The 19,615-nt window shown below is 51.6% G+C and overlaps 1 protein-coding gene across 7 annotated transcripts in view; it reads right to left on the bottom strand.

The window, feature by feature from the left end:
• Nucleotides 1–5,360: 5,360 nt before the first annotated feature.
• The window catches only part of P2RY6 (pyrimidinergic receptor P2Y6), a 204,689-nt gene continuing 190,434 nt past the window's right edge, over nucleotides 5,361–19,615 (bottom strand). For all 7 annotated transcript variants that reach the window (XM_075919552.1, XM_075919553.1, XM_075919554.1 and 4 more), the window contains one exon: nucleotides 5,361–14,070. In XM_075919552.1, the coding sequence (XP_075775667.1) occupies nucleotides 13,033–14,019 (987 nt within the window). In that variant the 5' untranslated portion in view covers nucleotides 14,020–14,070 and the 3' untranslated portion in view covers nucleotides 5,361–13,032. The remainder of the gene's footprint in view (nucleotides 14,071–19,615) is intronic.

The raw sequence follows: 19,615 nt of genomic DNA, 5'->3' as shown, positions 1-19,615 counted from the left end.
TTCTTGAAATGAGGGGGTGGTCTCTGAAGGAAAGTCTGGGAACATGGCTTGGGGAATTTTACCAGGAGAGAAAAAGAGAAGAGGGAGAGGAAATGCGGTAATGATGAGTATGTATGAGACCCCTATATGCCCTTTATTTTGTAATGTATTTGTACACTAATTTTTTTTGGATCGGCTTTGGATAGATAGATAGATCTTACTTTTCTTCCCTCTGGGCTTTCCAGGAAGACAGGGTAAGAATTTAAATATTGTAAGGTCTTTTGCTTGTTTTTAAGGGTGGATTTCCCCTAAACATAAAAACAATCAAAAGGCACAGCTGTTTTAGGTTCCTCTCTTCTGATGATTTCAGTGCTAGGAGAGGCAGAGGAGAAAGCAGGGACTTTTCACATTCTGAAATACTGCTGAAATTTTTCTGCCAAATTTTCAAGTGCAGGAAAGAATCAAGGGACAAAACATTGACAGTTTCATGATTTCCCCCCTCCCCACATTTTTAATCTACAATGAACTCTGCCTATGTCTTTTTAAAAGGATTTGTATACATACATAGCTTGAAAGAAAATCAACTAGTCTTTACTATATATTTGTAAACAATCCCCCCCCCCCCCCATCCGGCCTGTGCTACTGGATAGTATCATAATGCAAATGACAATAACAATAGCACAATATTAGATTGTAAGTTCTTTGGGGCGAGGACTATCTTTTTGTTCTGTTTGTACAGCCCCTGGCAGGGTGGGGTCCTGACTGGTTAATGGTTCCTACAAGACAAATGAATAATAATCTGTCTGGCTGAGACACACACAAATCATGGCCAAAATTTTGAAAAACGGTGTCAGAAGGTGGGCTCCTAAATTCACAGGTAGGCATCTAACAAGGAGGCCTTCCACAGCACTTGTTGCCTGCAATACTCAGGATTTGGTCTAGGCTCGTTATTCCTTTTTTGGTTGGTTAGTACACAAGTTCCTTCTGGGCTTGGTTTTCCGCTTGCTGTGCACAGGACATTGGTAGCTGAATGCTGAAATGCTGTGAGCCGAGGCTTGGCAGGGGTAGAATCAATGAGCTGGCGGAGACAGAGGAAGGCTCACCCAGGTGGGGAGGGATATGAAGGAAGAGGGGCCTGCATACATGACACAAGGACCCAGAGGGGGCCACCAGGGTAGATGACTAGAAGTGGGACAGGGATGAAGAAGGAGAAGCCCCTGGTTCCATCCCCTGCTACAGCCTCCTCATTCTGCTGCCATAAAAGGACCATTCTTGTTACTGGAATTCACCATCACTGGCGACTCCTTTATATAAGGGGGGGGGGGGAAGGAACGGGAGGAACACTGGCATGGGATTGGCAGTGCAGCTTGTGTGTAGCCCCCCTCCCCCTCAGGTGGGAGGTGCCCAAGGCAGGCCCAGCCACCGCTCTGCTCCAAGGATCCAGTGAACGGTTCCTTTCATGTTCATGGTCTGCATCACAGAAAGGTGATGGAGCAGGAGTGGGGTCTGGACAGACATCACCCATGCTGCAGCCCTGTGCCTCAGGATGGATCTGGGAGCAGCTGTGCCCCCAGGAGCCCCTGATAGTGCAGCTCCATGGGGTGCCAGGAACCAGGAGAACAGCATGGCTGATTGCAAACCCTTGTTTATTGCAGGTGCCTCTTGCAAAGGGGTTGAGGGCAAATTCCTGGTCTGTTCTTTGTGCATCCGGCAGCTTGTACAAACCCCATTGCTCACGGAACGTGGGGTCTCTGCCGTGCTGCTGCCCCCAACCACTTACCGCAGCAGAGGAGGTGTGACTGGGCTGAGGTATGTTTATATGGCAGAGGGGATCACTGCAGGGTCAGGATCCCACAAACAGCTCGATTGGCATTTACAGCTATTTTATTCGCTCTGGCCCTGCACTGCTCCTGGCAGCCAAATGGAAATTTCTCTTCGCTCCCATTTCTCAGCATGAAAAGCCTGCGAGCTGGCAGGCTATAGGATTAGTTGTGTTACAATAGTGCCAAAGGGCCACAGTGGAGATCAGGGTCCCGGTGTGCCAGGAGCTATACAGACACCTGGTGGGAGACCAGCTCTGTTCCAAAATGCTTACAGGGCACATATAAACCAAATTTTCTCTGCACTCTTCTGTTTTAAGAAGGGGTCAGTCCCAGGACTGCACTTACTCCACTAACCCAGCAGCCTCCAGTCTATGCTATGGCCCCTGCAACATTGTCTGGTAAGGCAGACAGAATTCACCTCCCCCCCCCCCCCTCTCCCCCCCGGAGCTGCAAGCTGGGCTGCTGGATGGAGATGGATCAGAAGGAAACAGGAAATGGACAAGAAGCCTGTGTAACCTGTGAGAGCAACACAAACCAATTACTGCTTCATTCTTTGCAGTGCTTTGGTTTCACTATCCAAGTATTGAAGTTCCTTCTAGGCACAATAGATTTTTCTTAAATCAAGACTCTTTCCAAACCTGATTGTCTTGCCCCCCCTACTGGATACAGGGAGAGCTCTTACACTGGCAGTTTCAAACCTCGGGTAATATTTCTTTGGCAGAACATTTTTGGGAAAGTGAGTTAGGTTTTAGCTGTCAGCCCCAACCCTTTGTTGTTGTTTTAAGTGTTTTATCACGATTCTGCTTAATTTCCTCCTGACTCCTACCTCCAAACCCATGTATCATCACAGTGGCTCAATCTTGCACCCATTAAAGTCCACACAATGGTTATGTCTACAGTACAGAGGTTTTTTTCGGAAAAACAGCTGTTTTTCCAAAAAAAAAACTTATGTCCACACTGCAATCACGTTCTTTTGAAAAAAAATTGAAAGAACAGAGGGGTTTTTCCAACATCGGTAAACCTCTTTCTACGAGGAAGAAGCCTTGTTCTGAAAGAGCTCTTTTGGAAAAAGGCATGTGTGGATGGGGAAAAAGGAATTCTTTCGAAAGAAGAGGAAAGAGGAAAAAGCATAAGTGCCCTGGTGGCCACTCCATCCATTGTAATCTCAGCTCAAATGTGAGGTAGTGTCCATTCAGTGTGGATGCTATCTTTCGAATAAGCAGATCACTTTTTTGATGCCCTTTGACAGTGTGGATGCTCTCTTTCGGAAGAATTTTTCTCAGAAGATCTTTTCGGGAAAAGCGTCTTCCAAAAGAAGCCTGCAGTCTAGACATAGCCAAGGAGAGGAAGTGTGGTCGATGGGTGGCTAGGACTCCTAGTCCTGGTCCATCACTAAACCAGGATCTGAACCTGGACCCCTTATTCAGAAGAGCCATCTATACTTCTGGGAGCCCCCCAGATGTCAATTACTCTGTTAGAGGGAAATATTTTTGCACCTCTAATCTCACTGCTTTGCCACAACAAAGGGGATGATCCCATTCATTCGCCAACACGAGAGCAATATAATCAGAATACTCCTCAAATTTTCTCCTTCCTGCTCATGAGAGGCAAAAGAAACCTTTTAAGAGACATTTAATGTGAAGCTGGCTCTTTTTAAAAAAAAGCTGCCGTGGGAGCTGTGCTTTAGTTACATTTTAAGCGGCACAAGCCAGAAGGGTAGAAAATGCATCAGAAAGCAAGAGGAAGGTTACTACAGCCCTGATCCATCCTCACCTCGCCTTTAATGGGTCACTCCCGTGTTTGTGCCATGCACCACTAAGAACTAACTGTAATGGATAATTGAGGCCCTCTGTGCTTTTTCAATTCCCTGGCTCTTTCTAAAAAGGGTTTGCTGGAGATTCATATGGAGTCCCTTAGGGATGTACATTAAAGTCGGCCCAGGGGTTACGGAATTGCTGGTGGTAGCACTGTTGCTTGCCTGCCCTGTAAGGCAACTTCTAAGGCAGTACCAGGTAGTGGAGCTGGATGGATTTCCACAAGAGTTTGAAAGCAACGTGTGCATTTTAGACAGCAGTGCAGTCGTGTGGCTTGAACACCGCTCAGTGCACTGCTGCTAACGATGGCGCACAGAACATCATGAGCCACAACCCAACTCATCCTTGTGTAATATTAAGGCTTATGGCATGGGTTCCCAAACTGGGGAGCGTGAAGAAGTTCCGGGTGGGGGCACGAGGTGACCCAGCATCCCCCCCATCAAGTTTTGCTGCCCCGCTCAGTTCCCTTTTTTTTTCTCAACAAGTTTTGTTGCTACTTTTGGGGGGGGGGGTGCGAGGGTTTTTCAAAAATCAAAAAGGGGGGGCATGATGCCCAAAAGTTTGGGAACCACTGGCTTATAGCCTTTTGCAGGCTGCCGCCACCAGAGGGGGCCATTCATTTCCAGCCCAAGCAGGCCTGAGTTTCTGTCTGGAAGAGGGCAGAGGCCAGACATTGTAGGAGAGATGGTGCAACCTACACACCTATGGGTGTGATGTCCCAGGTAGTGGCACCGAGACCACATACAGGGAGAATAATGAGTGTGGTCTACAGCCAGCTGGCTTTTAGCTCACGTGGCAGAGGCTCGTGGGCAGACTCACATCCTGAGATGTGCAGTGTGAGAGGATTCCCTGCTTCCCGCTCGTCGCAGAGGTGCTTCTGACCGCAGTGAGCCACATCCCTGTTTTAAGCAGACTCTGCTTGAGCACTGTTCATCACAGGTTCTGCTTGACCCACTCTGCCTGAACAAGTAAGGTTCCCTTCAGTTAGTCTCTTCCAGCCCCTGTTTGCATGGAAGTGTTCTCCCTTCGACTTCCTGCTTCATAGACTGTGTCAAATGCCAAAATTAAGCTATTTCGACTTCAGCTACGCAATCGACGTAGCTGAAGTCACGTAGCTTAATTCAACTTTTGCCCTGCTGTGTAGACGTGCCCAGAGAGTCCAGACCAAACAGTACAGAGCCACATACTCATCCTGGAACCTGAGAGCCAAGCCAAGTCTCCCCCTTCCCCCCAATTTCCCTTTCTTGTGAATGATCGTTTCGAATACAGATTCTTCTGGGACAATCGCTGGCCTCACTGACTCTTCTGTCTTTCACAATGGGGGAAGCCTTCTCACACACCCTTTGACTTCAGTGGCAGGACACTTGGGACCACAGGTTCTTTAAAAGCTGTGGTTCAGTGTGGAGATTGCAGAGCCTGGAGATGTGTGTGTGTGTGCAAGAGACGCAGGTTTGCCTTAGTATCCTTGTCCCAAATCCCTCCCATCAGCCCCACTACTATGCCCCATGCGGTTAAGCTCTGCTGTGCACAGTTCCAGAAGTGGCTGCATTTCAGTGATGCAAGTGAAAAACCATCTCTGCCTGGAAGCCTCTTTGCTGCTATCAAAAATGAAAACTACTCTTGCAACCTTTCTTCAGCTAGATTCTCGTGTCTCCGCCCCTCCTCGGCTGCCCATGGCTCCTTTCCCCAGGCAATCACATCCTTCCCATCAGAGAGACCCAACAGAAACACATTCACCCCGATGTACTGGCACCTCCATTTTATTTCCATTAGTCATGCTGAAAGGACACAACACAATCATTTATCAACACCTCAATGAGACAGAATTCTGTCTGGGAGGGAGGTGATAAAGCAGGGCCCTGCCAGCACCACATTGCCAGCAATGCCACCATGCACAGCCCAGGCACGCCCTGGACAGCCTTCCACGCAAGGGATGAACTGATGAAAGATTCAAGCTCAAAACCAGGCCCCAGTAGCAGCGCTTCCTAGGGTGCAGCAGGGTCAGGAAAGCACAAAATGCCACCAACTCCCACGTCTGGGCTGTGAGGCCATTGGCACAAGCATCAGTGCTCTTAGGCATGGCAAAGGAGAGAAGGCAGCCCCTTTAGTCGTGAAGGGCATGGGTCTGTCACTTTGCAGAAGCAGAGATGAACCCAAGCAGGCAGGGGTCAAACCGTGTGGCTTGGGTCCATCTCCCACAGGGACAGACTCACTCATCTAAAGCTGGTATAAGAATAAAAGAAAGTTCTTCTTCACACAGCGCACAGTCAATCTGTGGAACTCCTTGCCAGAGGAGGCTGTGAAGGCTAGGACTATAAGAGAGTTTAAAAAAGAGCTAGATAAATTCATGGAGGTTAGGTCCACAAAAGGCTATTAGCCAGGGGGTGAGGAATGGTGTCCCTGGCCTCTGTTTGTCAAAGGCTGGAGGAGGATGGCAGGAGACAAATTGCTTGGTCATTGTCTTCTGTCCACCCTCTCTGGGGCACCTGGCACTGGCCACTGTTGGCAGACAGGATACTGGGCTAGATGGACCTTTGGTCTGGCCCAGTATGGCCAGTCTTATGTTCTTATGGTACCCCAGATGCGCCAGAAGAAGGTCATAGCCCCCATGATGCATCTCATTGTTCCTAGGGGCCTGCTGCAGAGCCCATTACATTCAGTGTAAAGAGCCTGGTTTAATCCAGGGGGCTTTGATCAGGCACTGTATTTCATGGGGGATTTCTTCTTACCGTCCAGATCAGAACTTCATGGCTCAGGCCTTAACTGTAGTCTGGGGCTACCTGAAGCTCTCCTGATCTTCTGGTTCATTGTCAGGCAGGATTAGACATGACTAGAGAAAGTAAAATCCTGCTCTTGGTTTTTAGATATATATAAAAAAGATCTAGCAGCTGGGAAAAAAAGGAGAGAGAAAACTATCCCAGTAGCAGAAGGGGCTGCAGTCAGATTCAAGGTTTGTTGTTCTTTTCTGGCTGGGGAATGGAACAATGCAAAGCAGAGCACAGAAAATAAATCCACCCTTGATGCAATTTACTAAAGGGTGGGGGGAGAGGGGATGGAACAAACCCTGTTTAAAATTTAAAGGGCCTGTTCATTCTTTCTTCTGCACCACCAACTGGGCACCCACATTTCTCCCTCCTCTTCCCTGCCCCACACTTCAACTGTCCAGACTTTTTCTTCCCAGTGACAAGCCCTTTTTTTTTTAAACCTTCGCTATACTCTGGTCATTGTTTGGTGCCCTGTCCTGGGAGGACACAGGTACGTAGAACTTGTACAGCTTCGTTCATGGCATGTCAGTTTGATCTTCCCCATCTTAAAGGAGGTGGTTTGGTTAGGGTCAAATAGTGAAAACAGGCATTGGTGGGAACTGATTTTCCTGTCCTCAGCTCAGGGGTGTGTGCGATGTTGCAGGGTCCGGTCGCTTGCTGGATTGGCACATTACAATATGCTTACATGGCATAACTCCTCAAAAGGTTTACTTTGGCTCAACAGAGACTGTGGTTGCTCTTAATATTATAACGTATAGAAGAAGCTTTTTACAACAGACAAACCAAGCTTAAATTACACGAGAGCTGATCCAGACATCACTTGTATAATGGGGCAACGCCATGGGCTTCAGTGGCTTTGCACCTGTCTTGGTGAGGTTACTCCGGATTTACACCAGTGAGAATGAGAGCGAATCCAGCCCAGAACGTCTGGGTTCAGAAAAGACCAGTTAGTATTTGCTTCATTGACTACGAAGCAGCTAAAGGGACTGGGGCAAGTCTGGGCTCCCAAAGAAGAGCACAAGCCCTTAGCCCTGACTGAGTTTCTAGTAACAAATGCAACCCGCGGGTTATTCCGCCCCTAGAGCTAGTGTAGTGCAGTGTTTTCAACTCATGGTGCACAGGTCCCCAGGGGATAAGGGGGGCACAAGTGCTGTCTACATTTTCAACCTTCGTTAGAATTTTTTAGGGATCTGCGCATGAAAGAAGGTCGAACCCCCTGCTGCAGGGGAATAAAAGCCAGCCATCCAGCCCACAAACTGAACAGAACTCCTCAGCGGAGCCAACAATCTCTGCAGACCTCTGGGCAATGCATGAGTGGGGGGCCGGCTTTATGCTCCCGGAAGGACGGGGTCAAGGGCAGCCGGCCCTCAACCCTGCTCAGTGTGGGGCACACCTCCCCCACACGTTCTGCCCAGAGCGCGTGGTGCAGCGCTCTGGCAGTGATTTAAAGGGCGCAGGGAGCCACTGCTACTACTTCAGAGCCACAGACCCCTTTGAATCACTGGGTCCCAGGACAACTGCCCCCTTTCTCTTCCTCCCTCCCCCCATTGGTGGGCCTGGAAATACTGTCCCAGGGCAGAGCCTCCAGCACAGATCAGGGCTGTTATGACCCCATTTGTAGCTATCAAGGGCTCAGTGGACCATATAGTTCAGAGGCTGATGGTAAATAAAACGAGAGAGAAAGGGAACTCTTCTAAACTGTCACTCGGCTACATGCCTGCCATCTTCCTGTACAGGCTTCTCTGCCGGGCCTTCTCCTCAAGGCCCACATCCCAGCCGAGAGTAGGCTGGGACAACGTGTTAGCTAGCAGTGTCCTAGCCGAGCCCTTAACGCACAAGGGAGTTATGCCCGCTGCTGGACTATGGTGGAAGGGGTCCTGTTTACTCCAAGCCTGGATTTGGCCCAGACTGAAGGTGTTCCTCTCAAGCAACTGTCTGTCCAGCCCAGTCATCTCCCCAAAGACAAGGCGGCCTGATCCCAAGCCATTCAATGCCAGAGACAGGGCTGCTCTGGGGAGGTGCTGGGCTGGGGCAGTTTCCTCCAGGCCAAACAGCTGCACTACACTCTCCCTAGGAGCTTTTCACATACAAGAATCAACCAGAAGAAATGCCCCAATCCAATGATCGAGTCAATGGGAGTTTTCCCCCTGGTGTCACTGAGTTTTGGGTTAGTCTGACAGGTGAATGCTGGACATCACATTAACAATTGAGGACGAGCTGGTAATGCCACAGTTACTCCACACGTGGTCTCTCTGCTGCTTCTGAAGACATGTGCAGTTTAGCCTTTCATTTCCTCTTAGGCAAGCCCCGATGTGTGTACAACGGGAGCAAGAACTGCTGGCTCAGAGCTAGCGTTTGCCGAAGTGGTGGCCAGTGAATGGCTAAAAGTGACATCTATGGCCATTCCGTGGGATTCGTTTGTGTGGATGTGTCCATGTGTCACCTGTTGGCTCAATGGATGCTTTGTCCGGAAAATGTCCAGAGTACAACTTCTAGTAGTTTGTAGGCACCCAGGTCAGCAGTTGGTTAGCAACCCTGGCAGAAGTTCTGCCTCACCTGAATGATCTTCCAGTCTGTGGGTGCTTTCCTAGACTTGCACAATGTTCCTTTTGCAATGCCCATGGTACCTCCCACACCACGCCAGCTCTGCTCCCTCCCAGGACATCCCAGAAGCAGTGTTCCCTCTAATTTTTTCCATTCATGTGCAGAATAAATTTTGTGTGCACCAAGGCATGTGCAGATGTGCACTGCCAGTAGAAACATAGTCAGTTAATCAACTGAGCAGCATTTGAATTTCTCCTGGGACTGCCCCCATGCTCAGCTTACCGGGAACACTGCCTAGCTGGCACAGCTTCATAAGCTACTGGTGCTAGTCCAGACACTCTAGTGGCTGCTGAGGCCCTATGGGATAAGTTTCCCAGAATGCACTGGCACCATGTGGTACGGGTGGATTCACAGTATTTATTTGGATTTTAGAAGTCCTCCACACTCTCATTCGGGTCCCACCATGCAAGGTGCTGTACGAACACACAAGGCGGTGTAGTCTTTGCCACAAACAACAGATGATTTCAGGTGAGTTTAACTAGAAGCAGGAAGGAATGGGGGGCAGGAGGATGAGGGCCACAGTGAAAAGCGTTATGCAAATGAGTTATGCACAGCGCTTCATGGGAAAGAGGCTCCGGTCAGAGAAGTGGGATTAATCTTCAGTGCAAATGACAGGAGTGCTGCTCGGGGCTGTGGAGTCTCCATCACTGGAGGTTTTCAAGAGCAGGTTAGACAAATGCCTGGCAGGAAGGGTCTAGTTATTACTTGGCCCTGCCTTGAGCAAGGACCAGATGACCTCTTGAGGCCTCTCCCACTCCAACACGTCTGTGGTTCTATGGTGGGAAAGAGGAGGAGCTGCCGGGGTGGGAGAGGAGGAGCCTAGGAGAGGTGAGAGGACTGGACGGGTGGCACTCCCTGGTTGGAAAGATTAGCTCCTCCCTTGCCTCTTCTACCTCAAGCCCTGCCCTGCTCCATCCCTTTTGCCCAAGCCCCTCCTGCCACCCTGCTCTCACCAGCTGGCCCACTGGTATAGTTCCAAGCTCTGGCTGGCTCCCCGAGCAGTCTAGAGTCTTACCTAGACCGCTGGCACCTGGATCAGTCTGGAAGAGTCCCAAACCTCAGCCAGCTGGCCAGGGCCAAGCCCTGAGCCTGGGCTGCCCACAAGAGCTCTCAACTCTACTGTGGCCCAGCATTGGGGTTGCAGCAGGGAGCTTTAGCAGAGGTTTGCAGGTTGAAGAACAGGAGGAGTAGGGAGGAAAAAGAGCACAGCAGGTGCACCGAGGCAGGAAGAAGCCAATGGTACCTGCAGAAGCCAGGTGAAAGGAAGCAGAGCATGGCTGTGTTGAGAAAATAGCTTGGGGGGAGGGAGGATGTGAATATGAGAGAGAGACTTGTCCCCTGTTGTGATGGAACCTCAGCAACGGGAGTTGTTATAGCCACCAGGTAGAGGAGCCAGGTTCTTCTGCTCGTGTTGTAGGTAGAGTCTTGTGCAGATACAAAATTTGTATCTGTAGCCACAACAATGAGCCCCGAGGCTCTGCATCCACAGCCCATGGATATCTGGGGAGTTGTAGGTCTCTCCCCGTAGGTGCTTGGGGTTTTAGCTCTGGAGGTTCCTGGTATCTCAGTCAAGATGCAGCCATCTTGTAAACAGCTCCCATGACAATGTCATGTGTGGCAATGGCATGGGTGTGCTGGTAGGTCAATGGAGCTACGCTAAGCAATCTGGCTACTTTCCTCAACACCGATTTCAAACATGCCCATCGGGGAAGACACAGCACCTACACTTTCCCACTGTGTCAAAATCACCCCCAATGTCAGCTAGTGCAATTCCACAGACTGCAAAGTGATTTTATTACAGCTACACTAGCTTATACCAGCACTGGGTTTTGGCCCAGTATGTGGTCTCCACTTTTGTTCAGTTAAATTATTTGACTCTTTTTCCAGACCATGTCCAGTAAGTTACGTCTGTTAACCAAGAACAATTGCAGGAGTAAGCATTGCCAGTCATTCCAAACCTTTCTTCCATTCTCACCCCCAAATTCAATCTTATCCAGTGATGTATCACAACAGAGAATTTTTGCTTAACAAGCTCAGAGCAGCCTGTAATGCAGTTGGGTTGCACACAGGCCAACTGCACTGGGGATGGAATCAGTGAGCTTCAGCATCAAAACCATCTATTGCACGAGCTAAATTAAGTATCAGATTCATATCTGGGATCAGCCACTAGAGGGAGACCCCTGCCCACACACATTTAGCCAGCATACCATAAAAACATTTCAGAAATTCTTTTAAAATATTCTGGTTCCTAGTTTGTCAAAAAAAAAAAAAAAAACCCCCACAAAATTAAATTTCCCATGAATTAGGTTTTTGCACAAAATTCTGGAAATGTGAAAATTCTTTTATAATGAGGGTGTGCAAAAATAAAATTACATACAATTCAAAACAAAACATAACACACCAGAGCCCCACCAGATCCAGTCAGACAAATGATGGATCTTTAAATGGTAGAAACCAGGAAGATCTCATTGTAAGGTGCTCAGATATTATGGCGTTGAGAATGGTAGGAAAACCTAGAACCAGACAGTATGAACAGGTTAGCTTAATGGCCGTGTCCTCATTGTTGACAGCCAATATTATTATAGATATAGCCACTAGATTCCCCTTTTCCTGCCCTCCCACGTGGATTGATCCTACTGTAGACTCATGTGGTCTCAAGAGACCTACTGGCTTTTCTAAATTCCCAATGTGGGTTTTCCTTGCATTAATAAAGCAGCTTTCTGCTTGGGAAACTCAGCTGAACAATTGTGGCAAACACACATTGACTGGTGGATAGGTTGGCCAGATCCCAGTAATCTGTGTACTGGGAAGTAGCCAGTTGCTCCCCCATTCCAGAAGTGCTGGTTCTCAGGAGATGGTCTCTCCTCTATTGGGGAAGAGATTTTTGCCCTCAAAATATAAGTTGCTGTAAATCAACCAGGGGTGTTTATGGGAAGCAGGAGCACCGTAGAGGAAATGCTGATCTACTTGATAATAGAGGGCGAACCTCATTAGTCCAGAACTCTCTGGTCCGGAAACATCCGTGGTCCAGAATGATTTTAGTTAGCCAGATTTTCCTAGGCATGGCCAAGTTTCCCGCAGTCCCATAAAGTCTGTTTACAGCCACCACTCCCGGCTCTCAGTGTTCTGTGTGGTTATTTAGCTCTAATTTACCTTTAAATGTCCTCTAACAGCCCAGTAAGCAGTGGAAGTGTTCGTAATGCTGCTGGACAATATTGACCTCCTGTGGTCTGGAAAATTCTCTCACTCGGAACTGGCCAGATTCCCAGGGTGACAGACTAGAGAGTTTCAACATGTAACCAATTTCCCAAATCCACTGGGAACTTCGTTCTAAATGAAGCACTTCAGGACAAACCCATCGGGGCTGCAAGTCCATTAGTGTTGAGTACCACCCATTGTTATTTTTGTCAGTAGTACAATTTGCTGCAAAGCCCCACACTTTGTCAGTCAGAGACCTTTGGCCAAGACCACCAGTTTCTCAGCGGTGCTGCTGAAATCCATAGACTGAGCAGTGGTTCATAGCGAGCAGTGGATCAGCACATTGCATGGCCTTCCTCATTGTACCAGCTGCGGCGTATCACAGGCCTGCTACTAGCACTGCGTTCGGACACCACCTACTCCCCATTGTCTTCGCTTCCTTCTTTTCAACCATATTGGAGCCTCTCCCAGCTCAGGTGCCTGGCTGGAATTTTAAGGATGAACTCTTCTGAGTATGGTCCATACTCAAAGCCCTTTCTGGGCCCTGACCAATGGGAGGCAGGTCAGCATAATTTTACCTGTTATTTACAGAGTATTGTTCTCCGTTCCACAGATGGGGAAACAGACACAGAGCAGCCAAGTGACCCATCCATGAGCAGAACTGAGATTAGAACTCAGAAGCTCCTGGCTCCCAGCTCTGTGCTCATGACCCTCAGACCCTGCCTCCTACTCTCTCTCTCCCTCTCCTTGGTGCTGGGTAAAGCAGGGCTGGTTGGGATAAGGCCCCCACCACTCCGTCCTCTGCCCCCATGCAGCAGAACACCCCTCCCATACGTCCTTCCTGAGCACCTATGGTTTGTATGTGCCACAGGCATTGTGCCGCCACTTGGAGCTCATTTTGTCTAGCAAGTGGCGCGTGCTCTCCCGGAACTTGCGCTGGGTGAAGTAGAAGAGGATGGGGTCCAGGACGCTGTTCATGCTGGCGAAGGGCCTGGTGCACTTGTAGGCGATGGCGAAGGCTTGCAAGACCAGGCAGGGCACGCCCGCCGAGGAGCGGATGATCAGGTAGATGGTCTTGGTCAGGTGGAAGGGGAAGAAGCTGATGGCAAAGGCGATGACCACGATGACCACCATCCGGATGGCCTTGTCCTTCTTCTTGCGCACGGCCAAGCCTATCATCTCGTCCTTCTGGCAGAGGATCCTGGTCATGTTGCAGTAGCACCCCAGGATGGCGACGAAGGGGAGGAGGAACCCTGTGACAGTCAGGGTCATGCCGTAGGGAAAGTAGCTGGCAGAGCGGTCCGGGGGACTGAGGTCGTAGCACACGGTTCTGTTCCTCTGGATGCCCGTGGAGGCGAAGACGAAGGTGGGCAGGCACTCAGCAATGACGACGACCCACACTCCACCGCACACTTTCCAGGTGAATCTCTTGCCCCTCTTCTTGTGCCAGGATGACAGAGGGTGGCAGATGCCCAGGTAGCGCTGGATGCTGATGCAGGTGAGGAACATGATGCTGCCATGCAGGTTGCTGTAGAACTGGAAGCGGACGAACTTGCAGGTGAAGTCCCCGAAGGGCCAGTAGTCCTTCTGTATGTAGTTGTAGATGAGCAGCGGCAAGGAGCACACATACAGCAGGTCGGCCATGGCCAGGTTCAGCATGTAGATGGCGGTGCGGGTCAGCACTTTCCTGGAGAGCCAGATCTGTACAATGACGATGACGTTCAGCGGGAGCCCCACCACAAAGACCACGGAGTAGACCAGGGGCAACAGGACCTGCTTGAATTCCTCTTGGAAAGTGCAGGAGTTGGTCCCCGCAACCACCGTGTGGTTCTCCATCTCCACGCAGGGCTCAGCCTAGACCCCGCCGGCTTTCCGTGCCAGAAGAGCCTGTAAGCAACACACAATGGGACAGTCAAGAACTCCTTCCCTACCAGGACCCCTGTGGCATGCGGATACCTGGCACACAGGATGGCCACACTAACACCTAAGCAGCTATGGACTAAGGAGCATAACCACATTTTCCCCCTCCCCAAAGCGCCCCCACTGGCCCTTCATTCAGATGAAAGTCTCTCTCGTGGATCTGGGGGCCACCTACACGACCATCTAAGGCTGAGCTCCTGTGTAGCCCAGGCCAGAGGATTTCATCCAATGACTGTTGACCTCAGAGCTACTCAGGGAGCTAGAGCATAGCTTCCCAAAAGACCTCCCATTGTAGTGAGGCTGCTCTCCCGTCCATCTCCCACCCCTTCCCATCCAGCCCCAGACTACTCAGAGCTGACCCCTTGTGTCAATCTCCTTTGTAGACCTTGCCTCTTCCCCTTTTGTACCACATTCATTTAGTACCAGCCTGCTCCCCAACCCTCATGATGCATCAATACCGCTCCAGCGCCTAGAGACCCCACGCGAGATCCGGGCTCCATTGTGCTAGGTGCTGTACAAAGGGACAGTGAGTCCCTGCACCAAGGCGCAGCCAATGGAATGAGAAAGGAGAAAAAGTGAGAGAAAGGAAGTGTTAGTGCCCTGTGACAGAGACGGGTTTGAGACAGAGAGATTAAGTTATTTGCCCAAGATCATATGGTGAGACTGCGTCAGAGCCACAACGTGGCAGTTTCTCCCCGGATCAGACGATACATAAGTGCCACCAGCAAGACAAAGTGAAGCGGGAAGCTAGGACCCCAGTGCTTTAGCCACAGGATAATTCCTCTCCTTCCCATCCCTGCGCAGCTGGTGCAAGTGCCTTCTCCCTTGCAGCTTCTCACCAGGCCTCTGAAAACACAGCTCCATCTCTTTTCCACCACAGTTACCACCACCCCGCCCTTTACGCCAATCCAGTCAAGTGTACAGGCAGTCCCCGGGTTACGCGGATCCGACTTATGTCGGATCCGTACTTATGAACGGGGCTTTTCTCGCCCCAGAAGACGCGGGTGGCAGGACTGCCCAGACACGCCGCAGTCCCGCCGCCCGCGTCCTCTCTGGCCAGAAAAGCCGCTCCGCATCTCCCTGGTCTGCTGGGGGGGTCCCCAGCAGACCAGGGAGATGCGGAGCAAAGCCGCGGAGGATGCGGGCGGTGGGACCACGGCGCGTCTTGGCAGTCCCGCCGCCCGCGTCTCCCTGGTCTGCTGGAGGGGGAGGCACAGCTAGTGTGCCCCCACGCCCCCAGCAGACCAGGCTTTTCTTGCCGACGCCTGGGGTAGAGCAGCTGGGGCGCTGCCGGGTTGGTCCCCCAGCGCCGCTCCTCGGTGCTACTGGACCAACCCGGCAGCACCCCAGCTGCTCTGCCCCAGGTGTCCCCAAGTCAGCCGCTGCTGAAACTGACCAGCGGCTGACTACAGGAAGCCCGAGGCAGAGTTGCTTTGCCCCGGGCTTCCTGGAATCAGCCGTTGATCAGTTTCAGCAGCGGCTGACTTGGAGACGCCTGGGGTAGAGCAGCTGGGGTGCTGCCGGGTTGGTCCCCGCAGCGCCAAGGTGCGGCGCTGGGGGACCAACCCGGCAGCGCCCCAGCTGCTCTGTCCCAGGCGTCCAGATTCAGCCGCTGTTGAAACTGATCAGCGGCTGATTCCAGGAAGCCCGGGGCAGAGCAACTCTTCCTTGGGCTTCCTGTAGTCAGCCGCTGGTCAGTTTCAGCAGCGGCTGAATCTGGACGCCAGTTCTGACTTACATACAAATTCAACTTATGAACAAACCTACAGTCCCTATCTTGTACGTAACCCGGGGACTGCCTGTATCAAGTCCTCTAGGAGAGCTAGGGTTTAGCCTCTTAGGGGGAGGGGCCATGTCCAGGGTTTCCTCTAAGGTGCGCACCCACCTCTTTCACAGTACCTGCACAGCAACACTCACCTTCCTGCTGGACATGGAGGCTGTGTCTAGACTGGCAAGTTTTTCCGCAAAATCATCTGATTTTTGCGGAAAAACTTGCCAGCTGTCTACACTGGCCATTTGAATTTCCGCAAGAACACTGACGATCTCATGTAAGATCGTCAGTGTTTTTGCGGAAATACTGCGCTGCTCCCGTTTGGGCAAAAGCCCTCTTGCGCAAATCATTTGCACAAGAGGGCCAGTGTAAACAGCACAGAACTGTTTTCTGCAAAAAAGCCCCGATCGCGAAAATGGCGATCGGGGCTTTTTTGCGGAAAACTGCGTCTAGATTGGCCACGGACGCTTTCCCGCAAAAAGTGCTTTTGCAGAAAAGCTTCCTGCCAATCTAGACATGCTTTTCCGAAAATGCTTTTAACGGAAAACTTTTCTTTAAAAGCATTTTCGGCAAATCATGCCAGTGTAGACGTAGCCGGAAAGTGTGTGGCGTGGTTGCTCCCACGGCCAGGGCTGCGTGGTGGGCAGGGACAGGGCAGTGTTGTGAGGCGGCTGCTCTGGCTGCCACTGTGGCCAAAGCTGTGTTGGGAGGCAGCTGCTGCCAGGGCTGAGGTCACATGGCGGGTGGCTGCCACCAGGGTTTGGGGCCAGGGGGCTGGCAAGTGGCTGCTGCCGTGGGGAGCAGGGCCGTGGGGCTGGCAGTTGGCTGCTGCCACCGGGGATTTTTTTTTTTTTTGGCCTGGCTCGGGGTGGTTTATTGACCTGGCCTCTGGCCAGAAAGACCCAGGCAGCAGACGGGTGGAGGGAATGCAGTGATTCTGTAGTATTTGGAGGAGGCTGTGGCTGAGGCAGGATGTTCAGACCCACTGGTCCATATCAGCGGAGTCAATATTCCAACATAGGGCCTGTGCTCACACCTCTTCCCCAGGCAGTACCCCCACAGCTCTGGCCCAGGGCTGTCCCCAGTGTTCCCGCTAAGATTTGCCATCCATGCGTGGAATGAGTTTTGTCTTGTGCACCAGCATTGATGTCATGTGTGCTTGTTTGGATGTGTGCCACCATGGCACCCACCACTATGTATCTCTAATTGTTAGGGACAAAAGCCTCACTTAGTGTGCAAATGCATTAGCTCCTGCCTCATTTTCTGCCTTGTTACACAGCTAGCCCCCCCATCTCCTCCTCCAACCCCTACTGCTCTCCCACCCCGCTGTGAACACTGAGCAGTCCCCACCAGGCTCACGTGCCAATAGCAAGAGAAGCCCAGCAGCAGCTCCAGCTCCAGCTCCCTTGGATTCCATTACAGCCACTTCCTGCCCTGCAGCTAAGCCCCATGGAGCTGGGACAGGCAGCATCTCAGCAGCACTGATCCCGAGCCCCTTCTCGGGCGCTGGGGCCAGAGCCCAGGGAGAATCTCAGCCTAGTCGAATGCAATGAGCTGTGGCAAAGCTGCCTCTCGGCCCCTCCTGGGGACTCAGCAGTGTTCCTGTATGAATGGGGGGGGGGGGGTCGCATCTTCCTCTCCCTAAAGGGCACCTGGGGCAGTCCTGGATGCAGGGGGCAGGGCATACCTCCAGCCAGGTCCTTTCACCTGCCTAGTGATTCTCTCTTCTGTATGGTTTTATGCATCCCTGTATAAATGGGAGGGGGGGCTTCTCATTCACACAACACCCCCTTGCACAATTAAACCCTTGCCTGGCTTTAAGTTCTAAGAGGAAGCTGGGTACCAAATTGGGGGCGCAAGCTCTCAGGAGGAGTTCTTGAACAAACAGACGGATGGACAGACAGACATGCTCACTCACAGACTAACTCTGCCGAGTATATTACAGTAGACACACACCTTCCCTGCCCGCTGACACCTTGCAACAGACACAGCTCTTGTGAAGCGAGCCAGGCTGGGCTGCCTCATTACCATGGCAGCTCACTGACTGGTCCAAATTGTGTCTCAGGCCTTGTCCCTACTGGGGATTCTGGCTGTTAGTGACCTGTCTCTGGCCCAGACAAAAGCACGCCGTCCCATGCTGTGCACTGAAGCTGGTGGAAGGTGCACGGATTCACTGCCAATCCACACTAGGGGTTTGGCCCAGGGCTGCAACTGGAAAAAATCCTGACAGCTGCTCTAAGAGGCTCCCTGGGTGTTTTAGCACAGCCAGGGGACAGCAAAGGAAGGAGGAGTGCTAGGAGGAAGCACTGAGCTGCGTACAGGGCTGCATACCATACACATCCTTGCCAGTCTGAGCCAGGAGACAGAACCCCTTTGCTAAAGCCAACACAGGTCCTAGCCACCCAAGACGGGGAGTTGAGCAATGCCCTGGGAGGGAGCTTAGTCTCAGCTCTCTAAGGGTACAGCTACACTGCACCCGTAGCTCTAAATAAGCTACACAATGAGCTATGCAAATGGTGTAGCTTATTTCGAGTGGATTTCAAAATAGCATTTTTCAAAATAATGGAGTGCTATTCTGAAACATGCCTTAATCCTTGTGGAACGAGGCTTACAGGGACATTGGAATAGCACACCAGTTATTTCGAAAGCTATTTTGAAATAACGGGCGTGTTGTCAAGACGCGGAAAATGCTATTTCAGGATACTGGAGGTATCCCGAAATAGCGCCGCTGTCTAGACACACCCTCTGGGACTTACCTTGCCCTGATCACCAGAGCATCGGAGAGCCTCTCCATCTTTACCATCTTATCCTCACAACACCCTTGTGAGGCAGGGCAGGGCTGTTATTCCCCTTATAGAGACAGAAAGAGGCACCAAGAGATTAAGTGACTGGTCCAGGGTCACCCCAGGAATCTGTGACCCAGGTCTCCTGAATTCCTGGCTAGTGCCTTAAATCTGACCCCCTCTTTGGAACTTACTGCAGACTCCCCCCCCCCCACTCCAGGCTGCTGGGGGGCAGCCTCCAGTGCCCTTCCTGCCCCCTCACCATGCTGCTGGGAAGGGAGCCCAGCTGTCAAAAGGAGCTGCTTTGTCTATTCCTAGCCTCCTGATGAGAAAGAGACTATTTCTCTCCCCTATTCTTCCAGCTCTTGGGGGAGGGGTCAGGGTAGCCCCACCCTCTGCACTCAAACACTTCATTATGTCACCAGCAGGAGTCCGTTAGAACTGCTCCCCCCTGGTGCAGTGGGGGTCCCTATGCTAGAGGGAGATGGGGGGAAGGGAGGAGGCGCTGGGCAGCCTGGGAAGGGGCAGTGGGCTGGCCGCGAGAGTGGGTGGTAGAGAAGGGCTGGGTTAGTTGGCTGTGCAGACGTGCTGCGGTGATAGTAAGGCCCTGAGCCACTGCAAGGCAGTCGGGCCTGGTGGCCCCGGTTCCTCTTTTGAGTCCAGCCTCCCTCCCAGCCATAGGTTGGCCTTCATGTCCCCTCTCTGACGGCCCAGAGCTGTGAGTCACCGGGGTGAAGGAGGAAACAAAAACGAGAAGGAAACCCAGGAGAGGAAGTGCTCGAGGCCACGGCCAGCGGTACTGTTCTGGCCCTCGGCTCAGAATGTGTTTGGCATTTCCAGAACCGGCCTCGGCAGTCAGGCGCTCGGGAGGAGGCTGGGACCCCCCGGCATTCAGGCTGCACTTCTAGCTTGTGAGCCAGCCAGGGTACAGCTGCAGCTAGGCTCTGCACAGGTTTCA

The sequence above is a fragment of the Pelodiscus sinensis genome, chromosome 1 (genome assembly GCF_049634645.1).
Source record: "Pelodiscus sinensis isolate JC-2024 chromosome 1, ASM4963464v1, whole genome shotgun sequence".
NCBI classification, from domain to species: domain Eukaryota; kingdom Metazoa; phylum Chordata; order Testudines; family Trionychidae; genus Pelodiscus; species Pelodiscus sinensis.
Note: the sequence above shows the minus strand (reverse complement) of the source record. Positions and strands in the feature narration are given on the sequence as shown.